Genomic DNA, 17,454 nt, shown 5'->3' with positions numbered 1-17,454 from the left:
CCTTTTCAACAGGTTTTCAGAGTCTCCTAATCACCAGCCTTAAACTGCCTTTACTATCGGGGAAAGGTCCTTCAGAAGGGTTTTGTTTCATCAGAATAAAGTATTTTAGCACCCCTAGATCATTGCTCCCTCAAAAACCGCCATACAGCAGCACCATCAAATCCCCAAACCTCCTATGAAGATAACGCAGGGCAAAGCTGCAGGCTTTGGGAGAGACAAGGCTGCCATTCACGCATCCCTGAAGCAGCATTTTACCTAGTCCCTCGTAGGTGCTCGGCTCTGAAGAGCTTAGTGAGACACCATCCCACTCTTCAGTGTGACGTGACCGGCTCTGAGCAGGCAATCAGCACAGGATGAAGGTGCTAGGGAAGCGCCCAGATCAGAGAGCTGGGGACGTGGCAGGCAGCAGTCTGGGAGAACGCGGGCTCTAAGAGGGGAGGGAACAGCCCGGGTCGAGGTGACCCGGCGACAGCAGCGAGCATGGACAGCAAGAGTACAACGAGAAAAGGCAAGATCGTGGGGTAGGGGGCGAAAGAGCCAGCGACCGACGAGAAGCCTGTAAAAAACACCTCCGGGGTGAAACAAAAGATCCGAGGATGCTCTAGGGCAGGACGTCGCAGAGTGACTGGAAGCCACCACCCTAGAGCGGAGGCGCTTAAAGCCAGCCATGCTCGTCTAGCCACGGTGACGCCAGCTCGGGACGCGAGAGGATGCCCGGGACTGGCGGGCCGCCGCGCATGTGCGCCCCGCGGCTGGCTGCATACGGCCTCCGCGCCAACAACGCACGAACTCTTCCCAGCTCTGCTACTGCAGCCAGGATCGCGGGCTCTCAGAGACATCTTTATTGTCCCCGTGGACCCGGCCGGGTAGCCAGGCGCGGAGAGCGGCCGAGAAGGCGGGCGGGCTGCGCAGGCGCGCGGCGCTGCGAGCGGCAGCGGGGGCGGGGAGAGAGGAAGGCTTCCCAGAAGTCTCAGCCACTCGCCGCTGCCGGAGCTCCCGCTCTCGGGCCGCGCGGCGTGCCCCGCCCACCACGTCGGTCCGTCGCCTTCGTAGTTCCGGGCGCCCCCTGGAGGTCCGGTCGAGCATTGCGGCGCCCGCGAGCAGCCAGCGTGCGGCAGGTCCGCCCGCGTCGTCACCACCGCGCGCCGACCTGTGGCGGCGCGGCTGAGCCCCGCGGAGGGAGGGAGGGAGGGAGGGACGAGAGAGGGAGGGAGAGGGGGAGGCCGCCCGACACGGCGGGGGAGGGGAGCGGCGGTGGCGCAAGCGGCGCGGAGCGGCGCTGCCCGGGTCCACGGCTTCGTGCCTGCGTGCTCCCGACCGGGCCGGCTGAACCCGCGGGCTCGGACGAGTCCATGGTGCGGAACTTAGCGGCGGACTGACTGACGGGAGACCTGGCCTCCTGCGCTGGCGCGGCCGCCGGAGCGACGCCTGGACCTCGGCCTGAGGTAAACACGGGGCCGGCCCGGGGAGAAGACGGACGGGGCTGGGGCGCGCAGCGCGGCGGGCGGGCGGGCTGAGGCGCGGGCCGGTCGGCGGGAGGGCGGGCAAAGTTTGGGGTTCGCGCGCGGGTCGGGCGGCGCCTGGCGCTGCGAGCAAAGTTGGAGCCGTGGCCCCGGGCAGCGCCGGCGGCCGCGCGGGGTGGAGGTCCCGTGTGTGCGCGGGGCCTAGGCGCGGGCTGCCGGGCCTCGGCGGAGCCAGGAAGGGGCTCCAGGCCAGGGCCGCAGCCGCTCCCCCACCCCCAGTGGAAACGTGTCGGCCGGGCTTCCGGGCGCTCCCAGGCTGGCCGCTTTATCCCGGAGTGCGCGTCGATCGCCGAGCCTCCCAGCCCGCTAGTGAAACCAAACTTCACTGCGCTGTGACCTCCCCAGCGCCTGAATGAGGAAGAGCCGGCGCCTCGGCTCGCTCGGCCTTTCCCTCAGATGCCCTCAGCTGCCGCCTCCCACCTCCCCCACCTCCACCCCGCCTCGTTTTTAAACCCGCTGCCCGTGCTGTCGACGGACTCGGACTCACCGGCTGAGAGATCAAAACTAAAGTAATCGCTCACCCCGCTTTAGACTTAGGGATTTTGTGCCAGGTCGTCTGCACGTTATTCTGAAAATTTAATTTAAAAGACACCTGGTTGTGATGGATGAAAACATTCCCAGCTTGAAACGGCGAGTTAAAATGTCCATGTGTCAATGTATACAGTGCCGTCTTCGTGTGTGATGTAGTAAACAATGCATAATGTAAGTTTTCCACATTAGTTGTACTATGTAAAATGCCGTCTTAGATGTCTGACCACAGCTTTTTTCATTCATTTTGGATTACATTGACCACCGTCCTTAGGCTAGCGTGAGCTAAGGCATGTAGGCAAAACTGATGAAGTTTTTAGGATGCCTTGACTAATCGAAGCGCCCCCAGTTTGGGCAGTTTTCTCTGAATTTGGGAAAGGCATATTAAAACGTGTGTTTTTCTCGTTTTCAAGGAAACTAACTCGTGCATGGCTGTTTGCCACAGGAGCAAAACATTGAAGGTAGTAGATTCTTGGCCTTTGTATTTTACTGGCAGTAAAATTTTACTTGTAATCCTGCCTTTCCAGGCCAAGTCGTTTCTCTCCTGCTTTGGCACTCTCACCATTTCACTGTTTTGCTATTAGAACCTGAAGGAAAAAGTTATTAATTTCACTTAATCAGACTGGGGAAACGAAATTTTGAAAGTATCTTTGGATTCGTGGTATACTAGACTATCAAAGATAATATGAGCTAATCTGCCTTTTGCTTGTGCAGTCAGGTTTTCAGAGATCGACGGTTCTTCCTGTAGCTTCACTTTCCCATTAGTGTTTTTGTTTGTCGGTGCTTGTAAGTAAGTAAACGATCGTTCACTTTCACTATGGTGGACTTTGCCTTTCAAATTGAAGTACATTTTAAGTTTTCAGTTGGGTAAAACTTGAACACTGCCCTTATGTAAATATACTCAGTCTGAAAAGACATTCTTCAGTATGACAGAGGAGAAAATTGCGAAAGAAGAAAATGTAAAAATTATGTTCCTTTAAAACGTGTTATAGAGAAACTTTAAGAAGAATTTTCTTCCTGGAATTCCTTCATGTGGTTATGCACCTCCTATTAGGGGTACTCAGTTTTCTCATCATCCGTGGAGCACTGATTGGCTTCCAGGCAGTTTTCATGAAAACTTCTCTATTAGCCAGTGAAATGGGATAAGGTACACCTATAGTGCTGCTGTTGATGCGTCCCATACCTTTAGTAATGAAGTACAGTGGTAACCACCCATCGGCCTGGTGCACTGTGCGTTTTAGGTACTTCAGTGCAAGAGAACTGTAAAACCACACTAGGGGGTGTGTGTTCAGATACTAAAAGCTAGTTATAAAGTCGTGTACACTGTCCACCCCAGCTTCTGCTCCTGTCTTTCAGTGATTCAGTAAATTGCTGCTGCCTTACTTTGCCTGCTGAAAATCAGATAAAGTTCATGGCCTTGAACTTTTGGTCTTCCTGCCTCTGCCTCCCAAGTGCTGGGATTACAGTTGTACTAGTTTTAAAACCTAGATCATTTTTTAAAAAAACATTTACTTTATTCTTTATTTTTCTATATCCATGGAGACCAGAAGAAGGTGTGGGATCTCCTAGAGCTAGAGTTACAGGTAGTTGTGAACCACCAGAGGTGGGTATTGGGGACTGAATTCTGGTTCTCTGGAAGAGCAGCAAGTACTGTTAACTGCTTAGCCATCTTTCTGGTCCCCAAACCAAAATCTCTCCCCCACTCCCCAAGACAAGGTTTCTCTGTGTATTTATGGTGCCTGTCCTGAAACTCACCTTGTAGACCAGGCTGGCCTCTAGGTCAACAGAGATCCACCTGCCTCTGCTGCTGGTATTAAAGCATGCACCACCACTGCCCACCTCCAAATTTTTAATATTTTTTCTCACCTTGAGATTTATTTTGTGTCTGAGCAGTGGTGACTGTTTGTAGGAAGCCCTAGAGCTGAGAGTTAAAACAGTCAGTATGGAAGCTGTTCTCTGGTGTCAGTGTGTGTGCTGTGGTCCCCTCCGCCCCAGCACAATAGTAATAAGTACGCTGGAAAAAATAGACCCGGTATCAGTTGAATTTTATTCCTAAGAATTACATTTGAATTGTGTCTTTTCTTTGTTTTTTTCAAGACGGGGTTTCTCTGTAGCTTTGAAGCCTGTCCTGGAACTAGCTCTTGTAGACTAGATTGGCCTCTGCCACCACTGCCCTGCTTCTTTCCCTTCCTTTCCTTTCCTTTCCTTTCCTTTCCTTTCCTTTCCTTTCCTTTCCTTTCCTTTCCTTTCCTTTCCTTTCCTTTTCTATTTTACGTTATGGCACAATAAAATTACAGTGTGAGAATTTTAAAAATACCAACATCTCTTGCTTGGAAAATAACTTCCTAAAACAACAACAACACTGCTTGCTTATCTTTGATAGCCCACACTGAGCAGCCAGAATGAGCCATTTGTATTGGATTGTGTTACTTACCTTCTCAAAAGGCTTTTTTCTTCGTCCTAGTAGACTCTGTAGTTCTCACTGTGGCCTTCACCTAACTAAAGTTTCTCTAGTCTCTTGTCTGACTTCATCTCGTTACATTGTCTTCAAATCCATTTCTGCAATGCTGCTGAGGTGTTCTCTAACTCTTCCATATGAATCAGCATCCCCTCCCTTCTCCCCATGTTTCCCATTCTATTTTATGTCAGTTTTCCCATGGCATTTTATCACTTTCTCACATACAACTGTTAATTTACTAACAAGACTTTGTGGTTTTTTTTTTTTCAGTCTAATGCAACTTCTATGAGAACAGAGTTCGTCTAATCTTTTTTGTATTATATTTACTTACATTGCGTGTGTATACACATCTGCACATACAGCTCATGAATGGAGTTCAGAGAACAACTTGGGGAAGTGACTTTTCTCTTACTTTGGACCTTAGGGATCAAACTCAAATCACCAGACTTTAGCATCAAGTGCCTTTATCTGCTGAGTCATCTCACTGGCCCAGGGTTTGTCATTTTGTCACTGTTTTATTCCTAAAAATTTGAACATTATAGTCCAGCATTATAGTAGGTAAATGACATTTAGAGGATATGATTTTTGTTGTAACTATTAAAACCAGTATTATGGTTTTTAAAGTTTAGTAAATTATTTACATTTGTGTGTATAAACCACGTTCAGATAGAGTCCATGTTTTTGTTATTATTTATTATATGTACACACATGTATGTGTATCTGAGTGTCTGTTCACGTGGGTGTCTGCTTAGGCCAGAACTGTTGTTACAGATGTTTGTGAGCCACTTGACATAGGTGCTGGGATCTAAACTCTGGTGCTCATTATTGAACAACAAATGCCTTCTACTGCTGAGCCATCCCTCTAGCCCAAGAGTCCTTTTAAAAAGAAGAGTGACAGTTTGTGGCCTTGACTCTGTCACTTTTCAATATAGAAACCCTTGAATAAAAGCAAAGTGATGTAACTGTCTTTTTGTCTTTAAAATGTTCCATTAGAGGTTGTGTTTGCTGTATTTTTTGGTAGTTCAGTAGGGTAGATAGGACTGGCATTCTGGTGGTGTCTTGAATGGAAGGAGAGGCAGCAGTAGTGAAAATGGGAAGATAAGTCTGGAGGCTTTTAGCAGTAGTCTGGGGAGATGAAAAACCTTGAATAGATAATTGAAACAATAGATATGCATGAAATTGTTTAGGGGTGGGAATAACTAGGAAGAAAAGAGAGATGCCCTAGAATGGAAACACAGTGGCCTTAACAAATTTACTGGAAGAATGTGAGCTCCCAAAGCTCACTGAAAGTCAGAGAAGCAGGAGTTGAGTGTGTTGTTACAGAATCCAAAGAGAAGTCTCAAGGGGAGTGTAGTCAGTAAGGTCAAATTTGGATGGGAGTTGGTTAAAAGTCACATTTGTTTTTGTTCCCTATAGCAGTACAAAACTCAATGGCTTAATGAACAAGTAGGAATTGAAGTTTATTTTCTAATTGGTGTTTGTGTAATTGCTCTACTAATTCTAACAGAACTGAAATCAGTTTAAGAAATTATTCACAGTAGAGAAGACACCTAATGTTAATCAAATAATTACTGTTAGGATCCTGTAGATATTTCACCTTTTAGTTGTAGATATTGCATAAATACTGTTCAGTTGCTTTGTAATATTAGATGTATTAGTCTATTATAGAAATTATTTTTGAGTTTCTAGAGAGATTGAATATATTAGAGTATCTGCTTCATATCTGTATGTAGGACCATCTAATGTTGGGCTGTAAATAGTCATTATTATCAGTTGTCCTTCCCACCTGTAGACTATTGCCATCCAGTAGACATTTCTGTGATGCAAATACCATCTATTTCCATAGTAGCTGATAGCAATAAGAAATCTGGCCAATGTAATTGGGGAACTGATGAATATGGTGGTTATAGATTAGACGTTACTGAGAATAGTATTGGTGATTTAGTTTAGTTGCAGAGCACTTGCTTAATAGGTACAAGTTGTTTTTCTTTTTTTTAAATCTCTAGTGTCAGAAGAAAAAAAATGTGAAAATGTTCACTCCTAAGCAGTGGTTCTCAACCTTCCTAATGCTGCAGTCCTTTAATACAGTACAGTTTCTCATGTTGTGGTAACTCCTAACCATAGCATTATCTTCATTGCTACTTCACTGTGTTATATATTCTTTGTGCTTTTAACAGATAGAGCTTGCCTGAACATTAAAGTGCAGAGCTAGCCGCCACACTAGTTAGCCATAGAGGCGAGGCAGTGGTGGCACACACCTTTGATTCCAGCACTCTTGGAGACAGGCAGTTGGATCTCTGAGTTCAAGGCCACCCTGAGATTGAATCAGTCTAAAAGAGAAACAGCCAAGAGCCACGACGGCTCAGACCCTCAATCCCAGCATTAAGGAGGTGGAGACAGGAAGTGATTTGGCTGTGAGGAGAGAGGAATATCAGGTGGGAGGAGCTCAGGATCCAGTCTGAGGTTCTGTAGAGAGAACATTCAGTCTGAGGAGTCGTAGAGACAGGTTCTTGTCCACTTGGTTCTAAGGATTTTGTAGCAGTAAGAACTAGTTCTTACCGCTGCTCTGCTTCTCTGACCTTTCAGCTTTCACTCCTTAATATCTGACTCCAGGTTTTTTTTAATTTTTTAAAATATTTATTTATTTATTATGTATACAATATTCTGTCTGTGTGTATGCCTGAAGGGCACCAGACCTCATTACAGATGGTTGTGAGCCACCATGTGGTTGCTGGGAATTGAACTCAGGACCTTTGGAAGAGCAGGCAACGCTCTTAACCGCTGAGCCCTTTCTCCAGCGCCCCCCCCCCCCCCCCCGTTTTTATCATTAAGACCAATTAGAAATTGTGCAACACTTCACAATTGTAATTTTGCTACTGTTGTGAATTGTAATGAAAATGTTTGATAGGCAGAATATCTGCTATTTGACCCTGTAAAAGGGGTTTCTGCCCCCTAAAGGGGTTATGACTGATAGGTTAAGAAACAGCGTTCCAAAGTACTGCTTTGATTGCATACCACTTTTAGATGCTGTAAGTTTTGTAAGTTACTTAAAAATTGCAAACTTTGAGGGCTGGAGAGATGGCTCAGCAGTTATGAGCACTGACTGCTCTTCTGGAGGATCCGGCTTCAATTCCCAGCACCCACATGGCAGCTCACAACTGTCTGTAACTTCAGTTCTATGGGACCTGAAACCTTGACACTATGCACACAGAATAAAGTTAAATAAATTATTTAAAATGCAAACTTTCAGAAGATTTGTAAATCTACTGTAAACATTTCCCCTCAGAACCACTTGAGATTCAGTTGCAGATGCATTCTATTAATCATCTCAAACAAATTCAGGAACAAGGATTTTCTGTTATGTTATTATTGTGTGTGTGTGTTTTGTTGTTGTTTTGAGATAGGGTGTTGCTATGTAGCCCTGACTGCCCTTGAACTCACTCTGTAGACCAGGCTGGCCTCGAACTTGGAGATTGCCTGCCTCTGCCTTCCAAATGCTGGGATTAAAGGCCTGTGCCATGACCGCTTAACAGTTCTTGCTTAATGTAATTTACTCACTCGACACACAAATCTGAGAATCACTCAGGTCTCTTGCTTGTAAGACAGGGACTTTTAACACTTAAAGACTTCTTATCCCTTCAAGCAGTGGTTCTCAAGCTGTGGATCACAGTCCCTTTGGGGCTTGTACACCAGATATCCTGCATATCAGATATTTGCAATATAATTTATAACAGTAGCAAAATTACAATTATGTAGTAACTATGAAATAATTTTGTGATTGGGGTCGCCACACCATGAGGAACTGTATTAAAGGGTCTCAGCGTTTGGAAGGTTGAGAACCACTCACTGCCTTAACACAGTGTTTTAATGATTACTGTTGGTGTTTTTATGTTTGCAGTGAGCCTCTAATGTAAGAGGCACTTTGCCTGATACAACCGTAGGGATACTGCATTGAACAGACTTGCTGCTGGTTTGTTGATTTTGTGAGGGTTAGATCTACAATAGAGCATGGTCCATATCTTTGTCAAGCATCATCTTAATCAGATGTTCTTCTGTCATCCAGTGTTCTTTCCTTCTCTAACTAATTTTCTGTAGTTTGTTTTCCCTTGCTTGCTGCTGTGTTAATCTCAAAACTAGTACTTTCCATTCTCTCTCTCTCTCTCTCTCTCTCTCTCTCTCTCTCTCTCTCTCTCTCTCTCTCTCTCTCTCTCCTGTACCTACTGCTTTCTTAAGCACATTTGATTGAATTTTTTCTGAAAATGTTTTAGAATACTTTTTTCCTTTACTCTTTTCTTAAAAAAATATTTATTTATTTATTATGTATACAATATTCTGTCTGTGTGTATGTCTGCAGGCCAGAAGAGGGCACCAGACCTCATTACAGATGGTTGTGAGCATGTGGTTGCCGGGAATTGAACTCAGGACCTTTGGAAGAGCGAATGCTCGTAACCACAGAGCCATCTCTCCAGCCCCCCCCCCCCTTACTCTTACTAACGTCAGTGGTTACTCCCTTCTGAATTTCTTAGAAACACCTTACCTGTGTCTCACACTTGGTACTTGTATATGCAGTTTTGTTATTTTCTGTATTGTGTTTCTCTAACTCCATGTCAAAAAAGGGTACTGTATCTTAATCTACATTGTCTTTATATTTCAATATATTGTATGAGAGAATACAATGAAATTTATAAATTATATATGGTATTTTGTTGTAAATACAGTTGTGGCACTGTTATATATGGCTGATAATCTGTAAGATGTTTTTATAAAGCCAGTGTTGTAATGGAGAGTAAATGTTAATAACGTCAAGAAAAATTGTAAGCCGTCATTTTCTTGAGCCTTTATTGTGAAAGAACTTTTCAGGTAGGGCGACTTCAGTGCAGTGCACTATATTTCTGTAGGAACAGTTACTTAGACATTGACATACATGAATGTGGTACATGAAACAGTACTCATCTTTATTGCTTCAAAACTGATAACAGAGGGCAGGAACTTCTGATGGCTGCTTTTTCAGATGACCTGGGTTTAATTCTCAGCATTCATATGGTGGCTCACGATCAGCTATAACTCCAGTTCCAGGGGTGCTACCTTTTGGTCTTTGTGGGCACCAGACACATGATCCACTGACTTACATGGGCAGAACAGCCATATACATTAAAAAAAAAAAAATCCTAAAACTGCCACAGAAGTAGTAAAATTAAAACTATCAGGGAAGCCAGTATAATTAAGCTTTAAAGTAAGTGTAAAGATACATTTTATACTAACATGGCTACCCCCAGCTTTCTTAAGTATTATTTGTGTGGCATGTTTTTCCCTATTTTATGGGAAAAGACACTTAAACTTTCTTTGTCTTTGCACATAAAGTGGGTTTCTTAGGGAGGTATATAATTCAATTCTCTGTTTTTATGTCTCTACTTGTTTCTGTTCTCTCTCTCTCTCTCTGTGTGTGTGTGTGTGTGTGTGAGAGAGAGAGAGAGAGATGAGAGAGACTAGAGAGAGGAGAGAGGAGAGAGAGAGGAGAGACGGAGGGAGTGAGGGGAGGGGAGGGGAAGGAGGGAAGCCTGTTACAGGACAGTCTAGGTTCTCTCCTTTTCCCTTGTTTGAGACAGATGGGGACGTGGGGAGATGAGAGAAGGAACACAGAGATGACCTTTTCCAGGGGATGTGTCTAGGGAAGAGGAACACTAGGAAGCTGTTGAGCTAATGAACATCTTGAGAGGGAGTAGTTTCTCTTTCGGGATGATAGAAATGTTTTTAAACTTAATAGGGCACATTCTCTTTTATGTGTTGTCTCTCCTTCAACTGGTTTCCTTCTAGTTTTCCCTTTCGTTTTTTTTATTTTATCTATTACCTTGCTTCCTGCTTTCTTGAGATCTCTTCTTTCCATCTCTTGATTCCCTTTCTTTTTTGATGACATGTGAACACACATGTGTACACACACACACACACACACACTCAAATTTATGTTCCATGTATGGAAGAAAACACTATTTGTCCAAGACTAATTTATATCACTTAACATAATGATTTTCAGTTGCATCCATTTTCCTTCAAATGTTATTTCAATTTTGTTAATGACTGACTGCATAAAATTCCACTGTGTATATGTACTGTAATTTTTCAGTTGTTATGTTGATGGACATCATTGCTTGTTCTATTCTTCACTAATGTGAGTAGGATAGCTGTAAACATCGACCAGTAAGTATCTTTGGCATGTTGACTTAGGAGTATAGGTGAGAGGGGGTATTGGGTTATTGGGTAGTGGTAACTCTGCTCTTTTCAAGACCCGTTTTTTGTTTGTTTTGTTTTTGGGGGGTTGGGTGTTTCTATTTTTGATGATCTTCCATGCAAAATTCCATAGTGGCTGTTTACATGTTTACATTCACAGCATCAATGAGTAAGAGTTGTGCTTTTTTAAAATCTTAGCTAGTGTTGTCCTTTCTTTCCTGAATATTCTTGACTGACAAGGATGGCAAACACTTTTTTGCAAGCATTTTTGGTCACTTGTTTTTGAACTGTTTATTTAGTTTATTAGATAATTGGATGATTTGGATCTTTTGGTGTTTAAATGTTATATCTATGTAGTTGTCATTGATTCCCCTCCCCTCCCAATTCTGGAAGCATTCTTTTCATTTCAGTGATTGTTTCTTTTGTTGTACAGATACTTCCTACTTTCTTATGATCCTGATTATCACATTTTGGGATTATTTCCATTGCTATTGTAGGCCCTTTCAGAACAATCCTTGCCCACTCCTGTCCTGAAGTGTTTTGCTTGTTTTTTCTAGCACACTGATTCTCAACCTGTGGGTTGTGAACCTTTGGCATTGTTGAATGACCCTTTCACAGGAGTCACATCAGATAACCTGCATATCAGATATTTACACTAAAATTCATAATAGCAAAATTATGGTTAGGAAGTAGTAACAATAATTTTATATTTGGGGGTCAGTGCAACACGAGGAACTGTGTAGCCTTGAATTCACAGAGATCCATCTATCTCTGTCTCCTAGATCCTGGGATTAAAGGATTTATTATTTGTTTATTTGTGTTATATATTATATATTCTATAGTTTTGTTAATATATAAATCCTTGAGCCAGGGCTAGGGGAGAGGCTTAATGTATGTTGGACGGTATTAGACCTGTAGCATGCTTCCCAAATCAGAACACAAGACAACCCCCCATTACCATCCTCCCTCCTTCCCCAGTCTTCGTTGGCCTTGAATTGGTTATCCTTCCACTTCAGCCTCCCAGTGCTGAGATTATAGACAAGATTCACAAAACTTGACTTTTTTAATTAAAATATTTTTCTACATCAGATACTGCAAACTGTTTTCTTCATTTTCTCCCCTCTTTGCTCCCTCCGTTTTAGGCTAATACTCTACCTCCTAGCTGCATTCTCGTCCAGAAGCTGATAACCTCCACTCTTGGTTTAGTTTTTCATGTTGTGTTTTGAGGGTTCAAAATAATTGTGGTTTGCTACAATTTGGTGGAACAGTAATGTTTTGATCCAGTTAAAATTACTTTTAGACTAAAAGGGTTTGAAAGTCAACAAAACAAACCTAAGGGAATGGGACAAGCGATAGAGTTAGCTATTATTATTAATGTACTTACGCAAAATAGTAGTTTAATAAGATACTTAAGTGCTGTAGAAGCTGTTATTCTGAAATGTTGGGTGTTGATTAGTCTGTTTTCTGGTACTATAAAATACCTGAGCTGGGTACTTAATTAACACAAGAAATTTATTTAGCTCATAGCAGCATCTGATCTGCTTTGTTAGTTACTTATTTCATGTAAAATGGAGATGCTTTCATGACAGGGTACTAAATTTGTTAATATATAAAGGAGGTCAGTGAGACAGTTTATCACCTATTAGGAAGTAGCAGCTACACAGAAATCCGGATCATAGATACTTGAGTGTAACATTTTTTCTTTAGAAGAGTATACTGAGTAGAACAATTTAGTATCTATACATGCCTGGTACTAATGTATTAAGTGGGTTTTTTTTAAAGTTTATATGAATATCTGGATTAGAGTAATTGTATTTCATAGGAGTGCAATTGTCAAATATTTAAGGGATGTGAAATACTGATTTAAGGACACATTTATTTAATAAGCATCATAAAATACATTTATTTAGGGATAACTAGGAAGAGGAGTTTAAAGGATTCACATAGTAAACTACTAGTAAAGAAGTGGAAATGTTATTTATGATGTAAAATGACTTTCTGTAGTTTATTCATTGTAGCAATGTGTATCAATATGTAAGAGATTGCTGCAAATAAGGTGATCATGTGTCAAGAAACCTTTCAAAAAATAACAGTATTTGTTTAAAAAGAGAGACTGGTTCTGGAGTTAAAACTCAAAGATTTAAAAGTTTTGTTTAAAAAGAATAAAATACAATCAATTCATAAACAACATTTTGAACATTTTCTTGTTCCCTTTTATTGTAGATGGAAGAGTCTGTTCTCATTCCTTATAGTAATCAAGTCTATTTGATCATGTTTCCTTTAATTTTAATCTTGAACTCTGGGAGTTTTGTTGTAGGTTTGAATATGTTGTCCCCTTCAAATTTCATGTTGAATCTCTAATTCCTAGTGCAATAATGTTAACAGGTGGAGCTCTGAGGGGTGGTTAGGACATGTGATCTTTTGGATAGGATTAGTCACTTCTTATTAAATGGCTTGAGGGGTGACCAGCCCGGCCATTTTGCCCATCTGTCTGTTATGCCATGTGAGGTCACTACAATAAGGCACCATCTTAGAAATAGGAACTGGCCCTTTACTAAATACAAACCTGACAGTACAGCACTGTGAGAAATAAGTTTCAATTATTTAAGGAGAATACAATGTTAAGTATTTTGTAGCACAAACGAAATAAGACATTTATTTTCTGTGCGCTGTGTAGTTATCTGTTTTTTGTTTGTTTGTATTAAGTTTGGTGGTTTGGAAGGAATTACCATTTAATTGATCATTGTCTTTTTTTGTTTAAAAGAGAAGGACTTAACAACAATAACAAAATCACGAAATCTTCTATTTGTATACTTCTGCCCACAGTACCTTTTTCTCTTGTTTTTTTTGTTTTTTGTTTTTTTGCTTGCCAGGTTTGAGGGTTGAATGCTCTTCTTGAGTGCTCCTACAGTTTGTGGTAGTGTTTGGTTATAAAATAATATCTTAGTGATCTTTGTCTCTAATAGACATAAGGTTTAATCTGCTAATGTAAATTCTTTCCTATAGATACAGTGTTTCTCTTCAGGTGACATACAAAGCATTTATGGAATTAGTGATTTAAAAATAATATTAGGTTTGACTTTGTCATTTAAGTTAGTGATGTTAAGAAAATGAAATTACAAGCATTTTCAGGAAAAGTAATGAAACTGGAAATTATGTGAGAAAAGGCAAATTGAGACAGGTATCACATGTTTTCACTCATGGGGATTTAGAAAAGATGAGGGGATATATAAAACCAGAAGGGACTATTAGGGAAGATGATAGGATTAGTGGGAAGATCCGAGGCGGAATATCATGATCATGGTATGAAATAGGCATATATAGGAAAATGCGGCAATGAAACTCATTGTTTTATGCAGTTAATATATGCTGAGAAAAATAGAGGGACCCTTAATGCCTGTATTATTAAAAGAAATAGTTTGAAAAGGATATAAGCTATGATTCTAACCAGATAATATTCTAGCAAAGGCAGTACTATGCAGATAGTTAAAAAAACCATAGTTTGTCAGGGATTTGGAGTAGGAAGGAGTAAATAGGTAGAACACAGGTGAATTGTAGGGCAGTGGGCCCTATTCAGACACCACAGCTGTAAATGGTTAATAGATGTCTACATTTGTCAAAACCTATGGGGTGTACAACACCAAGAGTGTACTCTTAAGTAGAAACTATGGGTTTGAGTGATAATACCAAGTATTAAGTAAGATTAATTGATTTTTGACAAACATTACTCTGGTATGGAATGTTGATAGTAGGGGAAGTTGTGTGTGGTTATAGATGCTGTGTGGCGATTTTTTGTATAGATTTTCTGTGAACCTATTTAATCTCCTTATATTTTGCTGTTTCTTGAATATCATAAGTTCCACATACAAAATCAGTTTACCAGATAATTCCATTTTAAGTTGATTCTTTTTCCATATATAAGACACTATACTTAAGTCTGTGTTAGAGAATTTATTATCTAACCCTTGATAACTAATAGTTACATAAAACTTCTTGTGTTAGTTACTTTTCTTGTGTTTGTGACAAAATACCTAACAAGAAGAAAACTGAAGAAAGGGTTTATTTTGTCTGAGAATTCAAGGGGATAAATACCGCTTGGTGGGGAAAGTTAAGTGGCAGGAGCAGGTTGCTGGCTGCTGATCACATTGATCAGATTGTTCAGTCTGACCATGAAGCAGAGATGTGTGCCTTCTGGTGGTTAGCCAATTTTCTCCTTTTTATGTAATCCAGAGCGTGCTGCACATTCCCGTTTATTTAGGTTGATCTTCCCATTTTAACCTAGTTATCTAGAAATTTGTTTCCAAGGTGGTTCTAGATCTTGCCAGTTAGCTTTTGATGTAAGTACTATGAAAGAGTAACTGGATTTTGAGTAGGGCGAGATGGCTTTAAAAGGCACTTGCAGCACAACCTATTTGTCTTTGAGTTGAGTCCCCATAACCCACTTAAAAGGTGGAAGGAGAAAACAGCTTTCTGCACAGTTGTCCTCTGACATCGCATATGAGCTATAACCCCTTCCCCATAATAATAGATACATAGTTTTAATAAGAGTACTGGGTTATCCATAGACTGACTGATTTGGCTTATTCTTTTATGTGTGCAATGATTTCTTTCAGTTTGGAAACTTTTGATGTGGTTGGGAGATGGCAAACATAAACATTCTCTTGTCACTATTCTATAGGAGACTCCTTCACAAAGAGAGATGAAGAAGAAATCTTTGTATAACCAGAATGTGGGTGATCAGGAGTGTGAAGATATGGAAGGTAACTTTGTCATTTATAAAGCCTGTATGTTGAAAGTCAAACAGTGTCACTAGGCTTTAAAATTAAGATTTCTAAAGTATTACTGTCTTGTTTTTATAGTCGTAAGAATTAAACACTTTTCTTTTCTTGGTTCATTGATTGAGCATTTTTAGTTAACTGCTGGCTCTGTTTTTTTTCTTGTTTTGGGTTAAGTGTGTCTAATGTGTGTACACATTTGTGTGTGGAGGCCCACGGACAGTCTTGGATGTTTGGCGTGTTGTTCCTCAGGTACTCCTCACTCCTTTTTTCTTTTGGAGACAAAGTTTCTTAGTGGCCTGGTACTTTTCAAGTTGGTTGGCCAGCAAGCCCCAGCAGTTGGCTGGTCTCTACCTCCTTAGCATTGGAATTACAAGCATGTGTTACTTGGCCAACTTTTAAAATGTGTTTTAAAGTGGGAATTGGCAAGCACATTACTGACTGAGCTAGCTGGCCAGTCTTTCTTTTTGAAGTTTTAATAGCATCAGTGTTTTCTTATCTTCTAAAGTTAATCTTTTTTATTTGTTTGTTTACTTTATGTGTATGGGTATTTCGCCTACATTGTGTGTCTGTTATTATGTGTGTGCCTATTATTATGTGTGTTTATATTTGATAAGTTTAATCTGAAACCCTAAATGCCCAGTTCAGGTATTCTTTATAGAGTTTGTATTTCCTTCATCCTAGACTCATACTAGAACCATGTGAGCTCCATTTGAGTGTCTTGGCTTAATACTGATCTTTTTCAGATTAGTGTATTCCCGTCTGGGGGGCTCCAGGTTGTATTGTATTGTATAGTACCTCCTGCTTGCTTATGGCCCAGTATATATGCTTTTAAGTTGATTACTGTTAGGAGTTTAAGTTGGTACAGTCTCACAGAGATAGATTTGGTATATCTATTCCTATGTTATAAATGTACATGTTAACCCAGTAATTCCATTTTTTAAGAATTGATCTGTAGATACACTTTTTGAAATATTAGATGATTGTGTTATGATATAAGCTCATTGGTAGAGTACATGCTTTATGCGTGGGGTTCTGGGCTCTATAATTGTCATACTTGTCATAGCTAATGGTTGAAAACAAGTGAAATGTCCATTAATAAATTATTTTAAAAAGCAGATTAGTATGTATAATATTCTGGTGTCTGTGTGAAGAAAGAAAAGAAATATGGAAGAATGTATTTTAGGGTTTACCCTAGCTTGGGAGTTTGAAGCCAACCTACCTATTGAGAAGCACTTTAAAGTGGTTTTTTGAGGCAGGCTTTCTCTGTGTAGTCCTGGCTGTCCCAAGACTCGCTCTGTAGACCCAGGCTGGCCTTAAACTCAGAACCCCCTACCACTGCCTTCAAGTACTGGGATTAAAGGTGTGTTGCTACCATTACCAGTCCGAGAAACCCTGATTTAATTGTGGGAGGGCGAGAAAGGAATTTCTTTTCTGTGCACTAAAAAATAATGGAGTACCAAAAGAAACTTAGAGTTATTTTTGGATTTGACAGACGTGGATGGGTGTATGGGTAGGTTTGTCACTGTAATCATTTTTACTAAAAACATTGAAACAGGTAAATAATACTTTAAAATTAAATAATCGTTCATTTATGCCCCCATTTCCTCACTAATATAAGAAAGTTGATTGAGAATTTAGCTAAGTGGTAGGGCATGTGCTTAGCATATACAAGGTCTTTGTTAAATTTCCTAGACTCTCCCTACTCCTCCCATAAACACACACACACACACATACACACACACACACACACACACACACACACACACACACACACACACACACAGAGTGATGAGGCCAGCAGGCCTGCTTTTTGTCCCGCCTGGCTCCCGCTAATAGCTTAGCCCCGGAATTAACAACACACAAATTGTATTCTTTTAAACACTGCTTGGACCATTAGCTTCAGCCTCTTACTGGCTAACTCTCACATCTTGATTAACCCATA

At 41.2% G+C, this 17,454-nt stretch overlaps 1 protein-coding gene across 4 annotated transcripts in view; it reads left to right on the top strand.

Annotated features, from left to right (window-relative positions):
- Positions 1-1,226: 1,226 nt before the first annotated feature.
- Scaf11 (SR-related CTD associated factor 11) overlaps positions 1,227-17,454 on the top strand; it is a 45,041-nt gene continuing 28,813 nt past the window's right edge. For 3 of the 4 annotated variants that reach the window (XM_038341452.2, XM_038341453.2, XM_038341451.2), the window contains exons 1-2: positions 1,228-1,445; positions 15,413-15,494. In XM_038341452.2, coding sequence (XP_038197380.1) covers positions 15,434-15,494 — 61 coding nt within the window. In that variant the 5' untranslated portion in view covers positions 1,228-1,445; positions 15,413-15,433. Of the gene's footprint in view, positions 1,446-15,412; positions 15,495-17,454 lie in introns of all 4 variants that reach the window. The other variant, XR_005286774.2, reaches the window with a different exon arrangement.

The sequence above is a fragment of the Arvicola amphibius genome, chromosome 9 (genome assembly GCF_903992535.2).
Source record: "Arvicola amphibius chromosome 9, mArvAmp1.2, whole genome shotgun sequence".
In the NCBI taxonomy this organism is placed as follows: Eukaryota; Metazoa; Chordata; class Mammalia; order Rodentia; family Cricetidae; genus Arvicola; species Arvicola amphibius.
This window is presented reverse-complemented; position numbering and strand designations above follow the sequence as displayed.